This window comes from Hypanus sabinus, chromosome 7, assembly GCF_030144855.1.
Source record: "Hypanus sabinus isolate sHypSab1 chromosome 7, sHypSab1.hap1, whole genome shotgun sequence".
NCBI classification, from domain to species: domain Eukaryota; kingdom Metazoa; phylum Chordata; class Chondrichthyes; order Myliobatiformes; family Dasyatidae; genus Hypanus; species Hypanus sabinus.
Genome location: NC_082712.1, coordinates 144,006,531 through 144,023,114, shown reverse-complemented (window position 1 = coordinate 144,023,114; position 16,584 = coordinate 144,006,531). Strand labels below are relative to the sequence as shown.

The 16,584-nt window shown below is 39.2% G+C and overlaps 2 protein-coding genes across 3 annotated transcripts in view; both read right to left on the bottom strand.

Moving 5' to 3' along the window:
* The window catches only part of LOC132397289 (zinc finger protein 143-like), a 49,972-nt gene extending 43,096 nt beyond the window's left edge, over window positions 1-6,876 (bottom strand). Inside the window, exon 1 of one of the 2 annotated variants that reach the window (XM_059975872.1) lies at window positions 6,758-6,876. In XM_059975872.1, coding sequence (XP_059831855.1) covers window positions 6,758-6,794 — 37 coding nt within the window. In that variant the 5' untranslated portion in view covers window positions 6,795-6,876. The other variant, XM_059975874.1, reaches the window with a different exon arrangement.
* A 6,767-nt stretch (window positions 6,877-13,643) lies between these two features.
* Window positions 13,644-16,584, bottom strand: part of ipo7 (importin 7) — a 53,254-nt gene continuing 50,313 nt past the window's right edge. The window contains exons 24-25 of the mRNA XM_059975869.1: window positions 15,685-15,801; window positions 13,644-15,539 (exon numbers count right to left, since the gene is read on the bottom strand). Coding sequence (XP_059831852.1) covers window positions 15,442-15,539; window positions 15,685-15,801 — 215 coding nt within the window. The 3' untranslated portion in view covers window positions 13,644-15,441. The remainder of the gene's footprint in view (window positions 15,540-15,684; window positions 15,802-16,584) is intronic.

Genomic DNA, 16,584 nt, shown 5'->3' with positions numbered 1-16,584 from the left:
CATTCCAGTTTGGAGAACAGTGGATGACAAATAAGCAATAGTGAGTAGGTTATGAATTGACTTTATTTCTTACATCCTTCACATACATTAAGAGTAAAGATCTTTATGTTACATCTCCGTCTAGATGTGCCATCATAGTAATTTATAATAAATAGAACAGTCAATGTAGCATAGTATACACTCAAATCAGCGTGAGCTAATCAGTCTGATGGCCTGGTGGAAGCTGTCCTGGAGCCTGCTGGTCCTGGCTTTTATGCTGTGATACCATTTCCTGGATGGTAGCAGCTGGAACAGTTTGTGGTTGGGGTGACTCGGGTCCCCAATGATCCTTCGGGCCCTTTTTTCACACTGTTCTGGTAAATGTCTGAATAGTGGGAAGTTCACATCTACAGATGTGCCGGGCTGTCTGCAGCACTCTGCAGAGTCCTGCGATTGAGGGAAGTACAGTTCCCATACCAGGCACTGATGCAGACAGTCAGGATGCTCTCAACTGTGCCCCTGCAGAAAGTTCTTAGGATTTGGGGGCCCATACCAAACTTCAACTGTCTGAAGTGAAAGAGGCGCTGCTGTGTCTTTTTCACCAGACAGTTGGTGTGTACAGACCATGTGAGATCCTCGATGACATGGATGCCGAAGAACTTAAAGCTGTTTACCCTCTCAACCCCAGATCCATTGATGTCAAAAGGGGTTAGCCCGTCTCCATTCCTCCTGTAGTCCACAACCAGCTCCTTTGTTGTTGCGACATTGAGGGAGAGGTTGTTTTCTTAGTTTGTGATCTTCCATCTGTAAGGAATATTCAACATGGTTTGACTGATTAGCAACCCTATCCCTGAGCTTAATATCCACATTCTATTGCACTTGGTTGCAGAATGTGAAGAGTGCAACATTCACAATCTCAAGATATCTAGAACACTTTGCAGCTAATTTTAAACTTTTAAGTTTTATCATTACTGTAGGAATTGTAGCAGCTAATTTATTGCTGCATTCAACAATGTGATAACCATGTAAAATGCTTTAATTAAATTGGATTTGTGGGACAACTATTCTATTCTTCAAAGCAGTACTGTGGAAACAGTGCTCTAAAGTTTGTATTATAGCACACTGCCAATGATCATATGTAAACAGAAGAACAGGCACAACTTCTCCAACAACTCATCAGCCACTTCAAGCAGCATTTGGCTGTTTGCAAATTCTGAGGACTTCCTGAACTGGTGTGGATACAAGCCATTCTCAACCCAAGTAACTGCCTAAGAAACATTCCTTCACATTCCATGCCATTTTGGTTACATAGATATTATTGCTCCTTCCATGCTTAACACAAATGTGGGACAGCTATATCACAGTAATTGTGACAGTTCAAGGTGTCCATAAGTTTTTGTTCATCTACTAGGTACTTTTCCCTTCAGTATGTGTTCTGTGGGTAGACTTCAGTGTTCACATGAAAGTTGACCTCATGACATTGTGCAAAATGAAGGTGTACTTGAGGAAGACCAGGGGTCAGAGTTCATCATCTCCCTGGCTTGATACCCTAAAATTAAGAACCCACTTCTACATCCTTTCTCTCTTTGCTCTTAAATATTCCTTGTAGTAGTATATCCACATTTTTATGAATTCTTTGCACTTTACAAATACATTTCTATGACCTCTGGATTTGAAGCTTTCCAAAGGAGGAATAGTTTCCAGCAATTATTTCTTCCCTTATCATTACAACTCTTTTGGTTATTTATCCTCAGTCTTTTGAGCGAGAATGAAACTCTAGCCTGTTTAACTTTCCTGGAAAATATATCATCTTTGTTTTAGTATCTTTGAGAATCATTTATGCATCTTCTTCAGTATTTGCATTTCCCTTTATATGACACCTGACAAACCGGAATACAGCCTCATTTTCAAGGTGACTGGACAGTGTAATATATTGCACCAAATCCAGAATGTGCATTTTTAGAGTAGGATATCAGACTGCCTTGAAAGATATAGAATACTACTCATTTTCACATTATTTTTTCTCTATTTTAACAAAATGTCTCTTTCTTCATGCTTCTTTCCAGAAAGTGCTGACTTAAGTTTAGAGATGGTGACGGACACATTTTCCTTCAGAATAAGCCTTAATCCATTGTTCATACATGTTTATTTCCCAATAGCAATTACCCAATTATCCATTGGGAGTTCACTAACATAGAAGCACTGCTGTCCCAGAGTCAGAGATCAGATAATTGAGCACAAACTAGAAATTTAACCATGAGCCTCTTCATTGACGTTGTTTTGCTTCAGTCTGCTGCATCACTCAGCAAGACAAATTGATCTAAATTGATCCAACCTTTGTTCAAATTTAAAATCATAATCTTCTAATCTACAATTTCTATCCACAGTTACAAGAAAAGGTTTGTGAACCCTTTGCAATTAATTACTCATAAAATGTGGTCTGATCTTCATCTAAGTCACAATGATAGACAAACAAAATCTGCTTACATCAATAACACACTAACAATTGTACTCCTTATCAACACTGACTACACCATTTAAACAATCATAGGTTCAAAAATGCTCGTGAACCTCTGGGATATTGCCTTCTACAAAAGCTATTTGGAGTCAGATGTTCTGATCAATGAATGCTGAAAGAGGTGAAGAAGAACCCAAGGGCAGCAGCAAAAGACCTGCTGAAATCTCTAGAACCTGTTGATGTGTCCACAGTAAGAAAAAAACTGAACAAGAGTGGTGTCATGGAAGGGCATCATGGAGGAAGCCACTGCTACCTCCCAAAAAAATTGCTGCATATCTCAAGCTTGCAAAAGGCCACCTGAATTATTGCTGTTTACACAAGACCATAAGACAAAGGAGCAGAATTAGGCCATTCAGTCCATCAGGTCTGCTCTACCATTCCATCATGGCTGATCCCGTGTTCCAAAATGTTTCTGAGACAATGTTCTGTGGATAGATGAGACACAAGTTGAACCTGGCAGAAATGCACACTGCCATGGAGGGAAAAGGACACTGCACACTAACACCAAAAACCTTTTTCCAACTGTGAAGCATGGTGGAAGGAGCATCATGGTTTGGGGCTGCTTTGCTGCCTCAGGGCCTGGACACCTTGCAATTATTGATGGAACAATGAATTTAAAATTGACAGAATGCCAGAGTAGCAGTCGATCACCTGAAGTTTAATAGAAATCAGATGATGCAACAAGACAATGATCAAAACACAAGAGTAAATCAACAGCAGAATGGTTTAAAAAGAAAATTCATCAGAGTCCAGATCTTAATCCAATTGAGATGCTGTGGCATGACCTGAAGACCTGCAAGGTATCCCAGAAATATTGATGAACCGAAATGCTCTAAAATTCCTCAATGTCGTGCAAGTCTGATCATTAACTACAGGAAATGTTTGATAGAGGTTATCACTGCTAAATGAGGTTCTACCACTTTTTAAATACAGTTGGCCCTCCTCATCCGTAGGGGATTGGTTCCGGGATCCCCCTGCGGATACCAAAATTTGCAGATGCTCAAGTCCCTTATTTAACACGTAGCAACACGGTGGTCTTTAGGACCCAGCGGAATCCCGGACTTTATTTAACATGTCTCAGTGCGGTGGACATTAGGACCTGGCGGTGCAGCTCTGAATCCACAGTGTTTCTGTTCACGAAAATAATCACGATTGCAATTGAAAATAAGGTGGAAGTAATTAAGCGATTGGAAAGAGGTGAAACACCATCGGTCACTGGAAAAGCGTTAGGCCACAATCAGTCAACAATCAGAACAATTTTAATGGAGAATGTGAAAGGCTGTTCCCCGATGAAAGCTACAATTATTACTAAGCAATGCAGTGGTTAAATTATTGAAATACATATGTTTCTTAATTGTTTTATATGCATAGAAAGGTAAAATAAGTACCATATACTAAGAAAAACGTTTGACTGACACTAAATAATACCTGTTCCCACTTCAAATCCGACTTAAAGACGGACTCAGGAATGGAACTCATTCATAACCTGGGGACTGCCTGTACTTTTAAGTCATTTCTAGATTACTTATAATACCTAATACAATGTAAATGCTATGTAAATAGTTGTTATACTGTATTGTTTAGGGAATAACGGCAAGAAAAAAATAGTCTGTACATGCTCAAGCAACGAGTGCTGGAGAGAGAACTTCTGGGTTTTCCCGATCCACAGTTGGTTGAATCCGCGGATAAGGAAGGCCGACTGTACAAGGGTTCACATACTTTTTCCAGCCAGGACTGTGAATGATTAAACGATGCGTTCAATAAAAACATGAAAAGTGCAACTGTTTGTGTTAATAGTTTTAGGCAGATTGTGTTTATTATTGTGACTTAGATGAAGATCAGATGACATTTTATGTAATTAATACTGAAAACCAGTTAATTGCAAAGGGTTCACAAACCTTTTCTTGCAACCGCACAAAGCCAACTGATTTCAGTAATCCTCAGCCCGCTCAAGACTCCCTTTAAGCACTAACAATTTTAATAACGATTTGATAAATAAGAAATGATTAATGTTTCCTTGATCTATGTTACTCAGGGTGTGTTTTTTTCCTTAGAAAGGTGCATCTTTTTAAATTATAAAAATGTAAGTAACAGTTATGTTCAGCCTCTCAGTTCAGGTGTATTCTTTCACTTTCCTCATTCACTTTAGGCATTCACACTATACAGACATCCCCTTTATTCTCTCAAGTCCTCCATGTCTCAGAACTTCAAACTGTTTCTTCTCTTGTACTTGAAATATAGGCTCAATTTCTCTTTCCACACATAACTTTGTTTCATTTTTTTTTTCCCTTGGCTGCTTCCACTTTAGCCTATTTCCAGTTTCTACTGACTCTCTTTTTCTTTGAAATTGATTTGAAATAATATGGTTAATTCTGCTTGAAGGTCACTAATCCGACAGGTTTAGTTTCTCTTTGCAAGATGCTGCACGGTTACTGAGAATTTTCAACTCTCCCCCCCCCCCCCCCCATTTACACTACTGAGAGTTGGTTAGCTCTTCGCACTTAGGGCTAATATTTGGTGAAATGAAGTAACTTTTTTCCTGCTACCCACATGGATTCAACAAAGTCTTGGCATGGTAAAACTAGACAGCACTGAACAATTGCCCAGCATCAGTTTCCCAACAACATAACTCCTTAAGTTCTTCTAATTGTGACCTCACTGCTGTTAGATCAGAAACCTCAGAAGGTACCCAAATCAGCATAACTGTAGGCATGCCTAAGATATGACAAAAAACCTAGATTTTCCTGTACTCACTGTTCTAAACAAATGTGCCTCAAAGTTGCATTACCAGTATTACTTACAAAAGTGATTTGAAAACTCAGGCAGTGATGACAAGGCTTTGGGTCATATACAACCAAAATTAACTTCACCCTCACAATACGCTGGAGGAACTCAGCAGGTAGGGCAGCATCAATGGAAACAAACATTGCATGGATGCTGCCTGACCTGCTGAGTTCCTCCAGCGTGTTGCACGTGTTGCTTTGATCCCAGCATCTGCAGTGTACTTTGTGTTTAACTTCACCCTTGATTCCAACTTTGTCAGCTGTCAATGTCCTAATACTGATAATTTAATATCAACATGAGTCCTTCATTCACATGTTTATGTTAATTGTCCTTAAGGTCAGGTTGAATTGGACCCTGATTAACATCATATCATAAATGAAAAGTTTCTGGTATCCATGTCACATATTCCCCACCCCCAAAAAAATCAATTCTTTAAATTATTCTTAATAATATTGTTTATATCCAAGACAACGAGTTAAACTCCACAAAGAGTCGTTATAATTAGCTGAACTGTATGGACCGCATGACTAACCCTATTGTTACCTTGTATAAAAGGAAGGCAGGCTATCGTGGGAACTGCTTTTAAAATACTTTTTTTCTGGAATTCACTTTATTTACAAACTTCGACCACGAGATAGTTGCACAAAATTCTGTAAGGTTCACTACGATAAAATACCAATATTGAAGGTGATATTAAATAACTATTAACCTACAAGTAGTTCAATACAGATTTTGTCAATTGAACGCAAAACAAATCGATACCAGCAAAATTCCGGCAGCGAAAGAACCAGAAAGTTCTCGTTGTAAAGTTTTGAAGTTTACCATTAATGACAACACCACGTTGGAATATATGATTAAACGATCTTCTGATCAGGAAATACTTCTATCTAGTTTATGGCAAGGACAAAAACGGAGATATCAAACACAAATTTCATACAAAAAACGGAACCCAAAACTGTTGCACAGTAAACACCTGGGAAGTAAAACAAAATGACCGAGCTTCCATCAGTACAGTGGGTGACAGACCTGGCACATTATCATTTTTTATTTCAACATTAGCAGTTCTTAAGGGCTACAAGGCGCGAGCTGATTCATTTCGATCCACGAAGTTACCGATCACAAAAGACATCTCCCGGATTTGCTGGCGGCGTGGTGAGAGGCAATCCTCTGTCGAGAGAGATAGGGAGAGGGAGCAGCCGGGGACGGTGGTGTTCGGTGGCTTGGAGATGAGAAGCAAGGCAGCCCCTGAGCCGGCGGCCGGGAACATAGGGACAGCTCTGAAAATGAGCTGAGCACCAGAGGCAGAGACGAGAAGACCCTTCATCATTTAGCTGCAGGAACCAACTTTCACACCAGCTCGCCAGCACCGGGGAACGGCAGCACGGCTCCCGGACACATCTGCCCCTCTCACAGCTCAAACCTTGGCCGAGCTGGGTAAAAGAAATAGGGCACACTGGGTAAAAAAAAATTACTAACCTCTTTTTTTCCAACAATTCCTCCCTTCGACCACCATGCATCAGGAGCGGAAACACACTGCCGTCCCGCGCCCGCCCTGCACCCTGAATCGCACATCTTCCCGCCGTGCCCGCCTCCCTCGGCCACTCCCATTGGCTGCCACCCTGGGCTCGACCACGCCATCCACATTTCTCATTCGACGGAGGACGCCGGCCGACTATTCAACAGACGCACATTTCATTGGTCGCTACCGTACGTCACTCAGGGTCGCGTCATGCATATTTAATTCGACTGGGACTTGGTGCAGTAAAGGATGGCTGCCCTGATCACAATTACTCAGGTTCCCGGGTGCTACCAGACGCCATTTTAAAAAAATTGGGATGCGACAAGATTAATTCAATTCATAATCGCTGCGTAAAAACTCCCAGAATATGCATTTACAGTGTCTAATAAATTAAAGCGAACGAAAGCAGCATGTCAGGCCCAATTCTTTGCCGATTTGGCGGACCCGATGGCGGTGCGCGAAGGCTCGGCCGCCGTTTGTGACGTCAACGGCAGTGCACGTGACCCGACGGGGCTTGCGTGCCCGCGCTTCACGCGCGGTGCCGTGTGTTGCAGGGACGGGTGAGGCGAGGAATCTCTTTTTTCTCAGTCTTTGAGAATATGAAAATACATCCAGCCACATCGGTATTACACACATTACGTTAGCTCAAGTTTAACACAAGAGATTATGCGGATGCTGGTAAATCTGAGTAACACACACTCAAAATGCTGGAGGACCTCAGCAGGTCAGGCAGCATCGATGGAGAGGAATTGCGTTTCGGCCTGTGTCCCTTCATTAGAAAGGTTACGTTTGGGATGATTTGCGCTGCGGTGATGCTGCAAAAAGGGCATTTTCGTGGCATTTATACTGTAGGTAAACTGGTCTACATTTCTTGCTGCCTCGGCAAAGCGACCAACATAATCATTCCCATTCTGATATGTCTGTCTATGGCCTCCTCTACTGTCAAGATGAATCCAAACTCATGTTGGAGGAACACCTTATATACTGGTTGGATAGCCTCCAACCTGATGGCATGAACATTGACTTCTCCAACTTCCGTTAATGCCCCTCCTCCCCTTCTTACCCCATCACTGACATATTTAGTTGTTTGCCTGTTCTCCATCTCCCTCTGGTGCTTCCCCCCCACCTTTCTTTCTCCTGAGGCCTCCCATCCCATGATCCTTTCCCTTCTCCAGCTCTGCATCCCTTTCGCCAATCACCTTTCCAGCTCTTAGCTTCATCTCACCCCCTCCGGTCTTCTTTCATTTCACATTTCCCCCTCCCCCTACTACTTTCAAATCTCTTGCTATCTTTCCTTTCAGTTAGTCCTGACGAAGGGCATCAGCCCGAAGCGCCGACAGTGCTTCTCCCTATAGATGCTGCCTGGCCTGCTGTGTTCCACCAGCATTTTGTGTGTGTTGTTAACATAATCAAAAACCGCACTTAGTCTGGATATTTCGCTCCTGCTTAAGGGTCTCTGCCCGAAACGTCAACTGTACTCTTTTCCATAGATGTTGCCTGGCCTGTTGAGTTTCAACAGCATTTTGTGTGTTACCTGAGCTGGTTTAGATATAGTCAGCGAAAGTAGGTTATCCAAAATTTTTAAGTCCCAATGACTACAATGTGCCTAGATAGATGTTCTGCAGCATTGTGTTACTGAGACCTTGGTCTCCACAATATCAAGACACCTGATTTTTTCTGAATCTCTCTTACCAGGCATCTTAAAACATGTAAATTTTCATTCTTCACTTCTGGTGAAGGGTTATTGACTTGATATGTTAACATTGTTCCTCCACAAAATGCAAAACCTGCTCAGTATTTCCATTACTATCTAGTTTTTGTCTGTTTCCCACTTTCTGTATTTTTTCTTTGCTCGAATGCTCAGTTTCCTTCCTATGCAGGAAGTTGTACCTTTAATCAGAACTAGAAAAGGTTGGCAGTAAAACAAGTTTCAAGATACAAAAGAAGGAAGTAGAAGTGGCTTTTGCAGTAGAGCAACAAATATAGGAAGTATAACAGAATAATTTCATTTAGATTCTTAGGTTAACAATATCCATAGTGGAAGTGTCTACCGACATAACCACGTGGTAGAAAGTTAAAAAGCTCAGCTTCAAGAGAGAAATTTTACAAAGGTGAGTTGTGCTGCGTGCTAAACAGTGCTTGGTGAGAAATTGACATCACAGGCAGAGTGGAGACATCTTTCTTCCGACTAGTGGGAGTATTCAGTCTTTATTAACAACGAGTTAAGCAGACTCTTAAGCTTGTTTTGATTATAAAAGCGATTCATTGGAATATTAGGGTAACTTATTCTAATCAAGTACCATCGAACTTGACTTTAAATATACCCAGTTATTTGGCCTCCAAAGCCATAAGTGGCAATGAATTCCACTGATTCACCACCCATTGGGTAAAGAAGTTCGTCATCTAATCTAAAAAAGGCTCCCTTATCTGAGGTTCTGGTCCTAGACTCCACCCCCCCACCACCACTCATTCTTCTAAACTCCAGCAAGTACAGGCCCAGAGCATTCCTCATGCATTAACTCTTCCATTCTTGTAGCACTCTCATAAACCTCCAAATGCCAGCACACCCTTTGTTCCATAGAGGGGCCCCAAAAATTTAGAAAACCTTCTATGGTGAATAAACCTCCAGATTTCCAGCTGGGTACATATATCAATTATAATTGATGTTTCAATAACAAACTCTGCCATCTTCATCAGGTCTTTATTCTATCAAACTGCTTGACCAAGACTGTGCTGCTGTCTCAATCTCCCCAACCAAGGAAGTCTAGTTATCCAATTGGTTAAAAGATTTTTAACAAATCACACTGGGTCACGCTTTGAGATATTAAGGCTTGAAGGCTTGTTCAGGGTGTAACATCTGTGGTGAACTACATATACCTGGACACGCCCCCCCCCCCCCCCCGACTCTTCCTGTGGCTCCTCCCACAGACCCTGGTATAAAGGCGATTGGGGCCAGAGCCCTGCCCTCAGTCTCCAGGATGTAGCATGGTGGTCAATTGCTGCTTGTTCTTTCTTCCAGTCAATAAAAGCCTGTATCTCACCTCACATCTCAGAGAGTTATTGATGGTGCATCAATGTCTTAGAAGCACTTTAAATGAGGAAAGGAATGCAGAGCCAATTACATAAGCATGCATGTGATACGCATAGGTATGAAAATCTGGAAGCACTGCAGAGGTTATAATTGGGAGCATGGGGAAGAGCAGGAAACAAGAGTGGGATGTGAATAAATGTTTTAAAGTCAGCATAAATCAGCAAGTGCACTCCAATGGAATCTAGTTTCCATCGATTCATCAGACTCCTTTTGGAAGTGGCTAACAAACCTCAGATTTGCAGGGAATTTCTCCAATGTGGTATGTGTTAATACTTGACCTTATGGATTACTAAGAGAAATACCAGAAGAAATGTACAGCATGCAAGGAAGTTTGGAAAAACCTTACCACTATTTCCACCAATTAGTTTTAGTTATCCATTCCTTTTAAACAATTGTGAACTTGAGAAATTTTACTCATTGTGCTTAGAGATTGTAAATTGATGGAAACTGTGCTAACCCACACAAAATGCTGGAGGAACTCAGCAGGCCAGGCAGCATTTATAGTGGAATATAGACAAAGTAGGAAATAAGTATTATACATTCATGCACCATCTGTGGAAACATTTCAGGTTGAAGATGATCACAAATGGGAAATATTGACATATATACAAAAACGTGCCGGATAAAGGCCAACAATATCATGAAGGATCTCACCCACCATGCTGATGGACAGGTTGTCCCACTCTCATAAGAGGCTACGTAGCATTTACACCAGGACAACTAGATTAAAAAATAATTACTTCTCATTAGTAAGGCTGAGCAACACCTCCACCCACTGTCTCATCCCACCACTATCATTACTTGTCCATCACTTTATATACAGAATCCTGTGCCTCACATCACTTTATGAATATATTATCAATGTATAAGCTCTTACGCATTTATATTTATTGAGTTTTTTTGTGTTCATCTTAGTGTGCTTTTTTATGCTGCATTAGATCCAGAGTAACTATTATTTCACTTTCCTTTCGACTTAAGTACTGGAAATGACATTAAACAATCTTGAATGAGAAAAAAAACATTGGTTTTAAATTGCAGGAGGGAGGGATTTTAAAAGGATAAAAGTAATGTCTCTGATGGGCCAAGGCAAGGATTGACAGTGACAAACCATTGATAGATTAAAGACGAATTGAAACAAAGGGACATAGAAACAGACATGAACTAAATAAATATTGACAAAATGACCATCAGAAATTACCAATATGGAGACATTTAGAGAAAGTGAGTTACCCAAAATTGAACTTATCATTGGTCTCAAAGGAATCTAATATGCTCAGAGAGGCACTATTCATCAAACATAATGAACCTTGCTGGAACAGTGCAGTGAGTCACATAGTTTAAAGGAGTAGTAGTATGGTAAATTAAACTAAAGGGACAGTCCATGGAATATCAGAGTGACTTGTACAATTTGAGAAAGATGCTCTGCAAATACCCAGTTTGATTTCTCCAATTGCAAATACTATCACACCATGAGTACCTAATGCGATGCAATAGTTTCCAAATGATGCAACTGGAATTGCTGCTTTACCTTAAATAACTCTTTAGGTCTTGGGTTAGCAGGAAAGGAACAGATAAAATGACTAGTTATACAGAACGGTGGTTTTTAAAGGACAGCGGTCGGTGAAGATGCAAGAGTAGATCATTAAGTGAATGGTCCATTTAAATGCTGAAAGGACAGGGGAAGATAAGTCAGCTGTTAAAATCTCACTGAAAATGGGAGAAAATGCCTGTTATATAAATCAGTACCTGAAGATGTTACGTTTGCAAAAAAAATGGAAAATTGTATTAGCATACTGTAAATGAATCAATAAAGCAGTACAGGAACAGGCCTTACAGCCCACATCTATGCCAAGCAAATCAAACTAAGTCTTATCTGCACAAGTCCATATCCCTCTATTCTCTGTATATTCATGTGTCCCAAAAAAGCCCTTTAACACCTATCATTTCTGCTTCCACCAATACTCCTAATAGCCATATCCAAGTACCTACAACTGTCACATAAAATGAAATTTATCCTCACCTTACATGCACGTCCTCTTGTATTTGATGCATCTAGCCTGGCAAAAAAAACTGACCATCTACCCTATCCATGTCTCTCATAAATGTATAAACTTGTAAGTCTCCCTGCAGCCTCTTAATGTTCCATAGGAAAATCAACCAACCTCCCCATGTAGCTCAAATTCAGGCCACATGCTGGTAAACCTTACTCTGGACGCTTTTCCAAAGGGTCCACACTGTTCTTGTAATGGGGCAAGGCAATACAACATTGGATCTATCATTACTACTTGAAAATTTTTGATGTTCCCTTTGTCTTCTTTCTTTCTTCCCAACTTTTCTGAAACTTGAAACTATATTGAATTTTTTTCCCCCAGTTCTGACAGAGGGCCATTGACTAGATTCATTTAACATACCCAGGTTAGATCAACTCATTTTCCACCAACGTTCTCATTTATAAAAGGTCCCTACTTGTCCCTTCAACTACCCCTCTCCCATTCAGCAACTCGCTAACTAGCACCATTATGTATTAAAAACTTTCTCTCTTTTGGTGTAGCTTCTGCAATAGATAACTCTTCTGCAACAATTACCATCCAGTATTGTATACCTGGTTAGAAACTAGTAAAGAATTATAAAATAGTCATATTAGCAAAAAAAAATACATAAAAGATTGCATTTAGTTGATTTCAACACATATCAAAAGTGGGCTGTATTAATTAATTATGATTTCTCAAGCCATACACTGCATATCACTATCCACAAGCCCTTCTTGGAAACATTACGAACTCAGCTGAATTGTTTTGAAATTGAAGGAAATTTTGTCAACATGTATTAGCTTGGTTCCCATAGCAAAGGCTTGCCTGGAATCTGATTGAAAAGAATAGTACACCCCTCGAGTAAAAAATGTAGTAAGGAAAGATCCATTTTAACCTTGGAAGTTAAGATTTCAAAGAGCCATAGGCAGAACATACAAAATATATCTATATAATGCAACAATTCAATGTTTTTTCAATTTCCTTCCAACCTTCCTTTCAACAATGGTAGGAATAGAAGGGAAAATCAGGAAGAGCAATAGTAGAATTACATACACATTTGTGACTCATGGAAGTATTAAGCATGCAGACCTGAAATGCATTAATGTTGCAAGGTCACAATCCAATGACAGGAATCACATACATAAACCATGCAGAATTTTACTACTCTGCCGAATTTAGACACTACAATACACATTAAAATCCATTACCAACTTGGATCCAAGCTCCTCCTAAGCAGTTACAAATTAGACTAATTGTAAAAATCCCTTCCATTTTCTTGGGCTAATTTTTATTGTAGTATCACCTCAGTTTAAAACAAATTAACTTTCAGATTCTAAAACTGACCAATTTATGAGAAAACAAGATCCATGAGTTTTTCTTCAAAGCTTGTATAATGAATCTTGTCATAATTGTGACCAGAATTCTTTACATTCTTCATCAGCAGTGAGTGGTCAAATTTTAGGAGGAAAGACAAAATTTAAAAGGCAGAATAGAACAAGTGCCTCTTAATGAAGTAAAATAATCAAATACCCTATACATTCTGTGCTAGTGTAATTAAAATTAAATTTATAAGCTAATATTACAACAAGCAATGTGCTTTACTAGTTTAATACTAAATGGTTTGACAGTCATGTATGAAGAATCATAGTGAACTTCCTGAAATATCTGGTAGCACTGTCAATTCATTTCATTTCATTTGATTGCAGACAAAGGACAATTAACTTTAAGTTTGGTCTTGAATGCTCAATTTTTTTTTATTAAAGTTCTGTAACAGAATATCACCACAGGGTTACAGGAATCTGCAAAAATTATTAATGCTCTGCGATATCACCGCATGGTTTTTCTTTAAAAAAAAACAGTAGATACTCAAAGTTCCAACTTTTTCATCCTTGGTTCTGAATTTCACCAGACTATTTTCAACAATAGTTTTGTCAATTTCAACCAGTTTCATATTTCCATCCAATTCCCCATCAGCCTTCCAGTATGATTTTCTGCATTCCAAACACTATTCCTTCGTTTTTTTTCATTTCTGTAAACAACTGCCACTTTATTGCAATGAAGCACACAATCACCATTGCTCAATTGTGACACATCTTGATCACAACCTGTGTTAAAGTGCAGCATAATGCAACATTAAATAAACGTGTTCAAAAGAAACCCCAAAAGTTATCTTGTTCACCAAGTCAAAGAGCAGCCAGAACTGTTCTGCAAGCCAACCACACAGATAACCATTTGATTTTTAAATATCAGTTTGCACACAAGCCACACCGTGCATTTATTTAACACAAGCACATCTACAATTTGTGATGTTAACAGTGCAAGTTGCAATTAGAATTGTGTGCTGAGAATGAACTCTTTACTCATGAGAGAACAAGTGCCTGGAAAAGGATAACCAATGTACTTTCTCCTAATTGTGAAGATCCTAAGTTTAACACTAAAAGTTAAACAAAGACAAGTTTTTTTAAACAACAAAATTTCAACCCAATTTTGTTTTAATAGCTTGTTGCATATACAGATGGCTCATCCATACACTCAACCAATTACAGTACTTTTTCCTCAGATTAGAGCTTTATGTTCAAGTCCATTTTACATGCTTCTAGATTGTACTGAAATACTCAGTGCTTATGATATCAATGTATTCAAATTTATTTATTATTTAAAAAAAGACTTGTACATAGAGAGCTTAAAAAAGGGCACTGAGGGCACTGCCATTTTCAGCAGCAATGGAAATATCATTGACTCTCACATAGCCAAAAATCCCAATCAAATATGGAAATGGTGGCTACAGGCAAAACACCTTTTTTTTAAAACATAATGTCTCCATTTATATTTAGATCATATATTCTTTGAACTTGTAGAACAACAAATTTGCTGTTCAATTTAGAAGGCTAGAAGGCTTAAGTATTATCAAAGTGCTATTTATGCATTTACAAATACACACCTGCCATTATGTAGTGTTATGTTCAGCGTCCGATAATCTACATCTGAATACAATCATTTTTAATCTTGGCATGAACAGGAAAATTTGGAGACAATTGAGCGTTATCTACCTGTTGTTGTATTTACATTAAAAATTAACTTGAAATGTGGAAAACCAGACTAATACTAACACTATTATGGGATGTAAACACTGAAGGAGCCTGTTAGCCTAAACTACAGATGTGTTGAAATTATTCCAGAAGCCAATGATTTCCCTGCCTGAAATGAAATCAAGGATAAGCTGTCAACGTGACATTTTTCCTTGCTTTTCAGTTTCCTATGGTTGGAGACATTTATTTCTCTTAACATTAGTCTCTCTCAGGCCGATGTTCCTCTGAAACTTGTTTTTCTTCTCCAGAGGGCTCTCATGATCAAATTCCCACTTCTCCGGTCATTTTGTCCATTCCACGTAGTAGGAAGTTGAGTGGATTTTGTGGATGATACAACTGATTTTTTTTTGTTTGTTTGGAACCACTACTGGAAGGAACAACACAAGCTTTTACTACAACCAGTCACACAGTACAATGAATCAAAAGCGAACTCAATTCATTCCTGGAGCAGAACCGCCAAAATTAAATGAAGTTGGCACTACTGGAGCATTGAACTTGTATCCACCATGTTTTTCTATCAGTTTGGACTCTGTAATTGAGGAAACAACAAACATAAGTAAGATTTCTTTAGGAATTAACAGGCTGGAGGAATTAATATTTGACATACAAAGTTCATGCACTAAAATTTATCTGAATTATAATCCTGTTGAAACAGGAGCAAGGAGCATAAATACCTAGTGCAGCTCGCCTCTGATCTGCAAGAGTTCCAATGTCTTGCAACTGCTTCCTATGTTCATCAGTAAGACTGCATGTAAGAGCTTGGTACCAGGTAGGATCACAGTTTTGTATAGCTGTGTAAGGAAAGTCAGACTGTTTACATGGCACACTAAGTCACTCTTCCAATACTATTAGAGATCACTGCAACAGTAATGAGGAATTAAGCAACAGTTTTAAGATCTATGTACAAAACATTTCATGAAATTTTACAATAATATACTGAAGTAATTCTGAATCCAGATATTCAACTTGAACTGTTATTTTTTCTTATTCAACTGATACTGCCTGATCTGCTGTTTCCAGTATTTTGTATGCTACAAATCTGAAACAAAAGGGTTGACCCTCCAACCCCCAAAATGCCAGTTGAGTTGAAAATTATTACTTGTATGCATTTTTAACATAAACTAGTTGTTAAAACAATAATTATAAATCTAACTGGAAACAAAAAGTTAAATGGAACAGTTAAATACTCACTAGAGTGCTCATTACAAAGAAAAGCAAAAGATCAAGACAAAACACAATCTAAATCCATCTTGTTTCTAGTCCCCAGCCATATTGCACACAGTATACTAGCAGAAGCTGAGAAACATTTTCTTTTCACTCCCTGCTATTCATAGAAGTGCCCATCTAACAGCCAAAGTGATTTGTGGAGCACACCATGGGAGTTATTTCGGGTCATGATTTGCTCAAATGAAGATGCCACCAGTCATAATCTGCGTTTATCAAGAAATCTCAAATGCCACAGTTGGGTTAATACTGTGCTCTCTAACCCCCCTCCACCTGTTAATGAAGATCTCTCAAGTCACTGGTAATATTTGGAATTGGTACTGGGAGTATTTATAAAAACAGGGTGCATC